We start from the raw sequence: 12,704 nt of genomic DNA on the forward strand, positions 1-12,704 counted from the left end.
AAATGGTATCAACGGGAGCACGAGGCAAGGGGTCACCATATCCTGGATTAGGTGTTCATGGTAATGTTGGAAATACTCTGTCTCAAATCCAAAAGATGTTAGCCTGCATCTTAGTGTTATAAAGCATTAGTGACATTAATAATTTTTACTTGCTTGGCTTTAATGAGCTAAGCTTGTGTCAGCAGGCTCAAATTAATAACCAAGGAGTTTATCACACAGGACAGATGCTGTGCAGAAAGTGAATTTAAACTGGAAAAAAACCTGCAAAAGCAGGTAGATTTTCAGATGCTATCAGGAGTTAACCCAATCAGAAAGTGGACAAAACCCTCAAAAGCGGGTTGATTTTCACACAATGAGCATTAACTCGACATTAACCCAAACAGAAAGTAGACAAAACCTGCTCCTTTTTACTTTCCAAAAATCCTGGAAGGAAAAAGGAGTGGGCTTTGTCAGCTTTCCGTTTGGGTTAATGTTGTGTTATTGCTTATTAACTCAAACATGTTTGAAAATCAACCTGCTTTTCCCCCCCTATATTTTTAAATTCCATTTCTGCATGGGATCCATGCTGTGTGATAAACTCCCAAGACTAGCCTGGTCTTGTCCAAAGAGAGCCATGCTAGGACAAGTCTCTGTGCAGGAAGCATGCTAGTTCAGCCCAGTTCATGTGCCTGGGCTCTGAAAAACAACTATTTTGTGTATTATGTGGTTTCCCTGTTTGGGGGTGTTTAATTTCTAAAATGAGATGTGGGAGTTGATTCCTGCCCAGTGAAAAAAATCACAATCCTCTGAGGTAAAAGTACTAGCTCTTAATCCCAGATTTGTGAAAACAGGTTTGTGATTGTTTAGTGGTTAAAAAAAGAGTTGCACATGCTCTGAGACTTAATGGCATTTATCATTTGTATCCGGTTTCAGCCCCAGTTACAAAGGCTCTGCTTGTTCTCATGGTGTTTAAGGAAAGCCATTGTCACAGCATTTCCATATGAACTCCTGGAGCTTCTTTGGGTAGAGGAGGGAAATCTGTGAATTTCAGAGTCAGCATGGATTGCCTATCATCCTCTTTCACTGAACTGAAGAAAGCTATTCATTCTCTACAAACAGTGGGACAGTGTTTGAGGCATGGCCAGCCTCTACAGAGCTGTACGGGAGTGAGTGAAGGCAGATAATTATTTAAAGGAATTTGAGAGACATAACTTGCTTCCACTTTTAGCCTTTGAAAGTCAACAGAACAACCACAAGATGGCATCAGAACCACAAATTCAGGGTGGGAAAGGCCTGGTCAATGGGGGAAACATCTGAAGGCAAAAAGACTGCTTGTGGCGTGGCTTTGCCATCTGGTCACCCTGACCTGAATGATATAAATTGTCCTTTCCAACCTTAAGCCCACAAATACAGTTAGACTAGAATTCCCATCATTCCTGATCATTATTCCTGCTGGCTGAGAATGCTTCCATACAAAGCATTTTAACATCAGCCCTCTGTCACCATTGCTGCCGCCACTACTGTTTTGTTAAGATTTGATTTCATCCAAGTAAAGTCTAGAAATCCCCAGCCAGCATTGTCAGGGGTGTGTCTGTGTCTGTATTTTATATATACACATATAAACCTTCTTTGAGATCCCTTGAAAGCTTCAGCTCAGCATGTGGGAATGTTTAAGGCGGGGGACAAATGAGGCTTCCTGCCTTGTAATTAGGATGACCCAGGCTTAGGGCTCACCTTGTTTTTCAAAAAGTGTTCATAGCCCCTAATCACCCAGAGGCCATAATCACCCAGTGCTCCCCAATCTTGGTCTCAAACTTTATAGCAGGTTTGAGACTGAAATCTTTGTGTATGTTCTTGTAAGTAGGACCTCTATGTCATGCTCTCTCTTCTGCTCCTGCCTTTGCCCAAGCTGGATGGTACCTCTAAAGGCCATCTATCTTAGCTGCCACCACCAATTGATTTGAATATCTCTTGCACTGCAATGCAAGGGGATGTTGCTGGGGTTCCACTTGTACTGTGCTTTCCCACCTTGCCTCTTAGACCATGTGAAGGCATGTGAATGGAGTGTGGAACAGAAGTACTTTAAAGGAAAGGCTTTATTCTAAGCAAGATGTCTACACTTGCAAAAGAAATTTCTCTCCATGAAGGGCACATTCCCTTCAGGCACACTTAGGAAGCTAAAGGTTGCAAAATGGTTTAGATCATATTCTGCCAAGGTCACAAAAATAAACCTAATTTCCCTGATGAGTCTAAAGTTTACTTTACTTTAGACTCTAAAGTAAACATTCCCTAGCTACTCATGACAACAGATGAGATTTGGAATCCTTGATCTTCATGGAAATAGCTAGGAGCCTGGATGTTTTTTGTCCAGTCTCAACCAGCTTCCCCAAAGTGGGCAGTCGCCCCCTGTCTCCAACTGTCTCTTTGCCCTTATCTTTGTTAGACTCAGTGCCTCTGAGGCTTTTATCCTTCTTGTGTGGAAGGCTCTCAGAACATCTCACATTCCAAATCATCTCATTGGGCAGTTGTCACTTCTGACCTGTGACTCCTTCATGATCCAAATATGCAACTTAACACTATCACACAATTAACTCTTTGGTTACCTGGAAATGAGATTATGCCCTAGCTGTGATGCCCAGATAATAGGAGGCTCATTATCACACCCTACAAGACCATGACTTTTATAAATATAGGAAATTATGAGAGAGAGGCCAAAACTGAGGATATACACTAATACCCAGATTTAGTTTCAACCTTAATTTAGGACTTCCAAGCACAGTCCACTTCTGCTTGGGTTGATTCAGAGCTAATCTGCTTCAGATTGAATTCTGACTCAAAAATGATTTGGAAATCTGTGGAGTTGATGCTTCCTATTAGCAAGCATGGAAAATACAAAAAGTGGTAATAACTTGTTATCCTGCTACATAGGAGGGTCTAGGGAAGAGCAATTCAGATCAGGATACTATCCTTCCTCAGCAGAAAAAAACCTTCATGGTAAGTGTCAGTGTACCACCTTAGTCACCCACTTAGGAGAGAATAAATAGATGCAGAATAAATAAGTGCAAAAGCAACCTTTTGTTCTTCAGGTTATCTAAAAAGGGGCATTTCTCTGTTACTTGTGAACTATTGCTGTCAAAACAGCAGGCAGCCTGGAGGTGTTCCTCCATAGCAAGGTTGCAGAATTTCAAGAAAGCTGTGTCAGCAGAAGTGGAAAGAAACTCCTAAAATATTTGAGGTTATTTGTTTCCCCTTCCTTTCCCCATTGTTTATGAGGCATTTTGTATAAAAATAGCAGATATCAAAGAGGTGTCTTCAGGCAAAACAATGCCATTTCAGGAAGATACCAGTGTGGGCTAGTGAGTATTAATGCTAGAAAACTAATTTAAGGCTTTTTAAAGAGTAAAATATGGTGACATGAGGAAGGAAGAACCAAATATCCCTTCTTCAAAGCATAGAATTTTGAGAGTTTCATGTGAAGCATACCCAAAAATTAGGAAATGGATCTGTCAAGCTCTCAGCCTTATTCCCTTCCTTTCTCACCTTGGATGTTCCCACAGAAAATGCAAGTAGTATGGGTATCTGGCTGTCTGCCTTTCTAAAACAGACAAACTAGTGGGGCTACAGCTGGTTTGCGTCTGGCACTGTTAGCTTCTGCAGGGGAGAAAGGAGAGCCCAATTTGTTTCAATCTGAAAGAAAGGGGCTTGGTGATCCAGAACCAGGCATCCTATATAGCAGTGGTGGCGAACCTATGGCACACATGCCAGAGGTGGCACTGAGAGCCCTCTCTGTGGGCACACGAACAATCATGCCATCACAGACTTCACTAGAGTTTCACTAGAAATCCAGAGGGATGCAGCACTTTGTCATAAATAAGTGGGTTTTGGATTGCAGTTTGGGAACTCGGTCTCTAAAAGGTTCTCCATCGTTGCTATATTGCCAACAAAGTTCTGGCATGCCCAAGAGTCTGAGCCACCACATTCTTTTTATTGATTGGATGAATCTACTGCCTTGCCCAAATTATTTTAGCAGCTGTAAACAAATCTGAATTTAATTTGTACACTTAACTAGATTGTCTTCATAATAAAAGTTCATATTGTAGACACCATTTCTTTTGAACATGTTAACTAAAGCAGAAAACAGAAGTGTTACTTCTTTGGACTATGGGGTTTGTCCCATTAACAAATGCAGCTTGCCTCTTCTGGCTTGAATTCAGGATCCAGGATGCCTTGGAAGTTATCATACCTAAATCACCACCTATCTGGCCAGGACGTCACTGTCTGAATGCATCCTGGGTCAAAGCCTCACTCAGCTGGCCAATTTTTGAAGTCAGAAGCTCCCTACTTTGAAAAAGTACTGGCTGAGTAAGGTTTCGAGCCAGGATGCATCCGGACAGCAGCATCCCACATAGGAGCTTCCCGACTGTGCAAATCGGCCATCTGAGCATGGCTTGAGGCAGGTTTTAGGTGGCGTGCAGTCGGGCAGTAGCATCAGCAGCATTTTGCATGCAATAATACCCACCCACATCCTGTAACAGATTTGAACACAGCAGGGGTAAGTCAGGTTTTTTTGTAATGTGATAAACTCCTAAATCCTGCATAAACAGAAATATTGTAATCCTTGTCTGAAACTTGAGGATTGGTATTCCATCTGAAGTTAAAGGAATGGTTCTTCGGACATTCTTTTTTGTTCAGTCAATATTGCCAGTAAAGACTTTGTATTAGAGGATTGACACAGCCCATATTTTTTTCCAAAGCCACAGGCTGCAATATTTAGCTGATAATAACAACATGATTGCTATCCCAAGGCTTCCAAAGGTGCTCAATATTTCTTGCCACTATCCAGCAAAACAGCTGAAATCACAGACTGTGGTGTTCAAGCAATGCCACAAAGTACTTAGCCCCAAAGGCCTCAAAGAACAGAACCCCACTGCTATTACCTTGGATCAAAATAACTTTGTTCTGTGGGAAACCTGCAGCCCTAGCAAGCAAAGAGAATGCGTGGCCAGGACAGACGACTAGAGTATGTGCAAGTGTGACCAAGATGAAAGTTGCCTTTTCCTCCTAGGGAACTATTTTAGAACAAACGGTGACCCATGTACACTCGACAAGGCCAGGGGGTGGGGAGGCAAAACCAATAAATTACAGGGCTGTAGGCTACACCATAATCCTGGCCTTTAAATGTAACCAGGACTATAATAACGCTCTGGCCTCAGAAGAATGTTAAACAGAGGCTGTGAACCAATAGGCATTTAGTAGAACATCATCCGAGAAATCCCAAATAATGAAGCAAGGCAGAACAGCCTCTGAGTGTGTGATATCTATGTGATTTTCTATTTACACACACACACACACACACACACACACTGTTAGAAATGAAGGCATTTATAGTAAGTTGACACTTGGAGGATAAGACAATTGAATTTAATTTGTATTTATGTTTCCTGTTCCTGAGGGTAAAAACCATGAGTTAACATAATGCAGCAACAATGTGATTAATGTAAATAAACCTTCAGTGATAATCTTTGAATGTATAGAAGGAGTGACCATACATTCTGTCTGTCTGTCTGTCTGTCTGTCTGCATGGACCAGAATACCCTGCGAACATCCCAGAGTATTCTGGCTCTGGAACTGCCCCAGCATCCCACCTGAAAACTCCTATTGCAATGTTGGGCAGCTGTTTGCACACACGTCCTGCTATGCTACCTGATGTGAACACAGCAGCAAGTCACTTGTCCTAAGGTCAGAATGAAGCAGCCAACATCTATCACATTGCTGGGCATTTTGTTCTGACCTCAGAGCAAATGACTCATGGTAACAGCAGCTGCACCAGGCAACACAGAAGAATGCATTGAAGACAGCCACCCGACATGGAAATGGAGGATTCCAGATCTTCTGGGGAGATCCAGAGCAAACAGGGAGTTACTTGAATCCTTTATAAGAGGGGGTATATCCCAGGTTCAAAACTGAACTAGCTAAATGTCTTCCGGACTCCCTGCTGCATTGAATACAGCCACCCGGCATGGAAATGGAGGATTCCAGATCTTCTGGGGAGATCCAGAGCAAACAGTGAGTTACTTGAATCCTTTATAAGAGGGGATATATCCTAGGTTCAAAACAGAACTGGCTAAATGTTTTCCGGACTCCCTGCTGAGAGTATGTGTGGGAGAATATTTGATTTGGCCTGTGCAAACAGGGCCTACGTGACAAATCACTACAAATCATCCCCAGCAGCCCGACGCCTTCCAGATGTGTTGATGTACAACTCCCACCACCCCTAGCTAGCACAGCCAATTGCTAAGGTAGCTGTAGATGATGAAAGTTGTAGACCAACACAGCTGAAGAGGATTAGACTGAGAAGGTCACCGCCAGAGCTCTGTCTGTGCTGCCTCTCCTTGCTCCAGTGTGGAAATGGGTTTGCTCACCAAGGACTTTGCTAAACAAGAAGACTATATTCTGGGTTGATCCAGTTAAAACACTGCATTACAAAGGCAGAATTACACTAAAATGACTCTCTCTTATGTAGACCTTTAGTATCTTTTTGAGTAGTGGCAGTAAGCAGGTACAAACTAGCACTCAAAGGGGTTGGCTGCACTGACAAAAAGAAGTAACTTCAATCTGACTTGAGCCCTACCTGTTTATAAAACACACAAGATGAAACAGGAGGAAACTGGGATGAAGCTGTACTCCTGGGTGAAAAACTAGAGCAAACTAATGCACATTTACTCCACACAAATGCAGAAAGTGTATATTATCACACCAGCATATAAACAGCACAATGTGACTGCAGGAACATGGGAAGGCCCAGGTGGCTTACAGGAATGGTCTGGAGCATGCACCCAGTGTCCAGTGAAATACAGCTGCCAGCACCATTATTCATCAAACAATTCTTTTCTTTCTTGAGCACACAGGCACCCGAGTGGCCAGCTGCACGATCGATCCATTGCACCACCAACCAGTCACACACTCCATGAAGTGAGATTATGACAAACATGGCAGGTTGCCAATAATGTGATGGATGTAATAAAAACACAAACAAACTAGATAGTCCAACAGTGGGTCCTGAAGTGAAGGGGGAAAGGGGGCATGTATGGGGGGACCTCCATGATTGTGCTTTGCCAATGAGTTACTGGATGCATTGATGCACTGTGCAGGCAGTGTATTGCTCATGCGATTGTGTGGCCAGATATACAGCTAGTCATGTGGGATGTCCAATGGGATGGCATCTGGGTGGGACAAGCGAGATAATTGGCAGTTACAGGTGATGTGTTTGTATGATGGTGCACAAGCAATGGAGGGCAGGCAAAAAAGAATGAGTGCTGCAGCTTAACACCTCTTTGTGCGAACTGCCCATGGGTGTTCAGCCTGCCTTGGGAATGGGCCATGTGGACCATGGAGATTCCACACAATCTGGGAAATCCCGAGAGTGATCCAGTTTTTCTTCTCCATCTGCTAAAGCCCAGAAATAATTATTGAAGCTTAGTTTATCCATCTAATTGCCTTCCCAAAATGGAAACCAAACTGAGAGATTATGAGAAGCCTTCCAAATATCTGATGATGCATTTCTTGAGGTTATATGCTGTGTGAATATACTGTACAAGCTAAGAAAGGCTGCAGAAGCTGGATTTGGCTTGGGTCTACAGGGACTCGACTGTATATTCTGGTGTGGCATGCATAGCAATGCACTGTGAAGCTATTTGCAAATTCATTTCTCTGTTCAATAAATTCATCCCCCCCCCATAAACTCTTAAACCTAAATGTTTATACTCTGACAGGGTCTTCTAGAATTTGTTGACATGGAGCAGAGCTTGCATAAACAATGATTTAGCTAGAAAAGAGGGACACGAGTATGTTATGCTTCAGGATATTCACCTTTTAAAAGATTAAAATGGCTGTTGAATTCTTATCATTATGAAACACAGACTAAAAACATTACCCAGGTGAAAAGAGATGATATTATTTTATTAACATAGGCATGTATAAAAGATGAATGAGTTATAAAAAACAATCATTTAAATAGTATCAACCAAGAGAGTACAGCATCAATGCTGGAGGAAGAAACAATTGGGTTTTAAGGAAGAGTAAGTTTTATGCTTGAGAAAACAAAATTTTAGGGCGTGGATGAGCAAAATGTGGTCTTTCAAATGCTGGGCTACAGCTTCCAATATTCTTCACAATGGGCTATGTTAGAGCTGTTGGGCCTTGCACTCCAGCAACACCTGTCCATTCATTCTAAGAAAGCCTTCACCAATCTGGTGCCCTCCAAAGGTGTTAATTAAGGTGCCCAAGAATGATGGAAACTGTAGTTCAACACACCTGAAGATGTGTTGGTGGCAGTTTTAATGTATTGAATGTATTTGATAAGACATGTTAAAAGATATTAGTTTGATCATTCTTCTGCTTTGTTTAATGGATTAAATATGATTCTAAAGACAAACCACAGCATTACACTTGAACCTAACACCAGCCAGCAGTTACCTTGCAAAAGAATTAATCATTCAGTAGAAGATGCTGGGATCTCACCATAATAACAATCAGTTAAATAAAAAGTTGTGTTTATTAACAGTGTTAGCTGATTCACATGCAAACCTCTTTAGATATAAATGGCATTGAACACAAACTGACTGGAAAGGTTTTTAAAAGATGCAGAGCTAAGTTTGCATATTTTCAAATGTGGTAGGGGATTCTGCAAACTTATTTAATATTCCCATTATCTTGGATATCAAATTTCTGTGTGGTTGCTACTTGTTTGTCACCCAGGAGAGAACCCTGCCCCCAGAAAGATACAGAGAAAGGGGGAGGGGGGCAGCAATGGAGAAGTATGATGCAGCAAGTGGTAAACACTGCGGCAGACAGCCCAGCTTTGAGATTATCCAGAACACCAAGGGTAAAAATAATTTTTATATCTGTTGCTTCTGCAGTCAAAGATGAGATAAATCCAAGGCACATTAATGCAATGGTAAAATGAACCAGGACCTGAATTATAATGAGCAGAGGTTTTGCATTCTACAGTGGTTGGAGGCAGACAGTTGGAGATTACACCAGTTGATAGTCTCTTAATGGTCAAAAAGAGATTTCCAGGAATGTTTTAGGTTCTCAGCTCACTTCTTATCTTCATCTTCATTAGGGAAGAGTCTGAAAGCCAAGTAGTCCATGGACTCCTGAGCCAACTTGGACAGATGGAGTACACCAGTGACCACCAGGGCAATGAGCACTAAGGGAAGCACCACATTCCACAACGTTGCAAGAACGTTGTAGCATTTGGCTTTGGAGCCATAGCGATGAGCAGCTTCCAGGTCACCAGCCACTTTCTGATCCCGTGCCTTTAAGAAAGAGATGAAAGTATTGAGCATTAGACATGGTAAAGAAGAGGCAGGGGAAGAAACTAGAGTGGAAAAACCAAGTCTTCTATGTAGATCAGAACAGAACAAAAGTGTTTTGAAGGGCAACACTTTGGTCAACCTTAGAAAGAGAAACTGCAATATTAGAAGCAACTCACAGTGTGAGGTCAGGAGATGCACATAGGAGAGTATGTGAGAGAACATGTGTGTGTGGAGGTGTCAGCAACTTTGGTCCATGCAGTGGCTACAATATTAACTTGGAAAACTGGATGTTATTTGATTCACATGGAGGAATGTTATACATATCCACACAGCTCAGCTTTTCCATAAAACATCCTGCATTTTGTACTGTTTAATCTTAATGCTAAAGTCCCAAAGTGGGAGCATGAGACACTCCTGTGTAGCCATGTGCTCAAACCTCAAGTTTGTTGGTAGATGCATAGTCTAGAAGCAAAGCAAGAGCAGGAATGTGACACACCCTGGTTTGATAGAAAAACCACATCAGGTTGTAATTATTTTATGGAGCCTGAAGGAAGTGTCAACTTGCTTGTTTCAAACAAAAATAAAGACAAATTTATTTTATGTGTGTATCATTCCCCACCCACTACACACTCTTGACTTTCTAAGCAATTTTTTTTAATGCTTTTCAAGATGTTTGCTTATATGTCACTACTACTGTTTTCATGAGATGAGATGTGCCACTCATGCAGTGATTGCACAAACTAGAGTGCAGCTTCCTAAGCATAAACTGTGAACAGATTCACCAGAAGCTTGAAATGCAGGAAGCTATCACAATATTATGAACAGAAATGTCTGAGATAGGTTATATAACTCCTCAGCCATGCCTTCCTCTTTCTTCCTTCCAGATTGTTAATCATCCCCATTTGATCTGTCTCTAAATGAGCCCAAGCCTGTGTTACTGCAAGGGAACACATGAAACATCACTTTCAAAATTAAAGATTTCCTTTTCCTTTTTTCTGAGTGTCACTTGCACATCAGCTCAGCTTCTCTCCAGGTTCACCAACTTAAAAAAAAAATAAACAAATCTGGTTCTTTCCCTGTGCCCTCAAATAACAGTCTGGTAGCCAAAATGGAGATGGTAGAGCTTGTTTGTCCTTTTCACTACGCTCCAAGGTAGGGAATACTTGCTCTGTTCTTGACTGGCTGCTGATCATTAAAAGGCAGACTGGTAGGCACAGTAAATCCAAAGGTAATTGTTCACAATGGTTACAAGTGAAGACACTCATCTGTATAGTTGTATTTACCACTCACCTATGGTCAGATTGCTTCTCTGGGTTTGGGTACAAAGAAAAGATATATAAGCACTCCAAGAAAAATAATCCCACTGCAGTACACTATTTGAATCTCTCAAAAGCCATTCTCTTCTTCCAGACTAAGTGTGTGTGGGACAGGGTCTAACTTCACTCCAGGAAGGAAAGAATCCACTTCTAATTTGATCCGTGGATAGTAGCAACCTACATTCCTACGCCTGACAGCCTTCTTCAGTCAGGCATTCTCTAGACATATCCAATTATAGCTGCTGTCATTCTCCAATACTGTTGATGATGGGAGTTGGGGACCAACGAGACAACACCACAGTGGGCTTACACTGCTTATTACAGGCCTATCCAGACTATGTATGAATTGTATATGCTCTTTTAACTGCTGTTATGTGTTGTGTTATTTGTGGTTGTTCCCCCCACCTCAGTCCACAGGTAATAAGATGATGATGATGATGATGATGATGATGATGATGATGATGATTTCCTCAGACTTTTACAGCAATTAGCTGTTTGTTATTGTGTACCTTCAAGTCATTTCTGATTTATGGACACCCTAATCTGAACCTATAAAAGGGTTTTCTTGGCAAGTTTTCTGAGAGGAGGTTTATCCGGTTCTCTTTATAAGTGATGATTCCTGCAGTCACTAGTGCTGTGTACAATTGCTCTTTCTGATTCATTGCTACATCTCCAATGTTTATGCAAACCACAGCTTTGCAGGATTCAGGTTCCGTTTCATTAATCTTTCACTTCACAGATCATGGAACAATTAGTTCAAAGTGGCCTGTTACAGACTGCCAAAATAAAGCTGCTTCGGGTCTCTTTGGAGGTAGGCTGTTTAAATGATGCATGCATCCTAAGAATCCAGAAGCTGCACCAAAGCTGCACTCCAGTGCTTAGGAATGGAGTGTGGCTTTGGCGCGACCTCCGGACTCTTAGGACCCATGAATCATTTAAACAGCATACCTCCAAAGAGACCCGAAGCAGCTTTATTTTGGCAGTCTGTAACAGGCCAGTGTTTCCTTTGATTTTCTAATTGTATTTTTCTTTCCTTCCTCATTTCCTGGTCTTATTGTCAAGCACTTTACATTAATAAGACTGGAAAAGAATAAAATAATATTGACATAGCCCTGCTGAAAATGCTTACCACAATCCCCTGGAGGGAAAGACAGAAATTTAAAATTTCAGCTCATTTCAGTTCATTTTTTCTTAACAGGGAAACCCTATGGAAAAGAATCTCCACATGAACCTAAGAAGTCATGGTATACAAATTTTTGAGTTTCACAGAACCCTTCAGCATGGCTCCTAGATCTGTCTAGTATGCCTGCTGCTAGATATCTTTGGTGCCTGCCTATAGAAAAGTCTAAATGCCTTTCCCTAAATTGCAAATCTCAGGATTCCTTAGGATGTAGCCATGACAGTCAAAGTGCTATACCACAGATACTACCTGAATTTAATTCCTAAAAGTCTGTTGCAGACTTTTTTGTGGTTGATCCTGTTACAGAATAGTACAACTACTAATTCTGTTAGTAGAATTACTTGCAGGCCTTTCCCTACCTAGTAAATATGTGATCCCAATGTAAGTCATAAGAATTGTGCAGAAGAAACAGAGGCTGCTCAGAAATGTCCTACCTTGACAGAATAGGCAAGAGCTACAAAGCCAAGGCAGCAGAGGTTCATATAGATGGTGTTGAAGATGGACCAGATCATGTAGTCTCGCGGGACCACCGGAGGCCTGACAGTGATGACTGTAGGGGACGGTTCCTGCTTGTGGGATGCCATGGGTAGGTAGTCTTCACGTGGATATGATGTGTCCATAATTCTCGTTAGAGGGAAATGCACCCTTCCCCAGTTAGTGGCGATTTGTGAGGGAGCTAGGCTGGGACAACCCTTTTATATACTGTGGTAATGAGGCACACATTTGTCCCTGTCTATATATAAACCAGGGAAATTACAGCTGTAATTTGACTGTGGTTATCAGAAATACTTTGCTAGGGCTGAAAGAAATATTTGGTTTTCAATCCTGCCCTCACTCCCTTGGACAAGGAATGCTTTTTATAACCAAATAGTTGGGTTTGGCCCACCTCCCAGCCCTCAGAACTGGTCA

The 12,704-nt window shown here is 41.8% G+C and overlaps 1 protein-coding gene across 1 annotated transcript; it reads right to left on the bottom strand.

Annotated features, from left to right (window-relative positions):
• Positions 1-8,039: 8,039 nt before the first annotated feature.
• IFITM5 (interferon induced transmembrane protein 5) lies at positions 8,040-12,675 on the bottom strand. Its single transcript, XM_089523426.1, has 2 exons — positions 12,230-12,675; positions 8,040-9,299 (listed from the first exon to the last, which is right to left on the bottom strand). The coding sequence occupies exons 1-2, from the start codon at positions 12,413-12,415 to the stop codon at positions 9,078-9,080; spliced, it is 408 nt and encodes a 135-aa protein (XP_089379552.1). The 5' UTR covers positions 12,416-12,675; the 3' UTR covers positions 8,040-9,077.
• Positions 12,676-12,704: the final 29 nt, after the last annotated feature.

Source organism: Sceloporus occidentalis, unplaced genomic scaffold (genome assembly GCF_023333645.1).
Source record: "Sceloporus occidentalis isolate IW3139 unplaced genomic scaffold, rSceOcc1.0.p SCAF_4, whole genome shotgun sequence".
Taxonomy (NCBI): domain Eukaryota; kingdom Metazoa; phylum Chordata; class Lepidosauria; order Squamata; family Phrynosomatidae; genus Sceloporus; species Sceloporus occidentalis.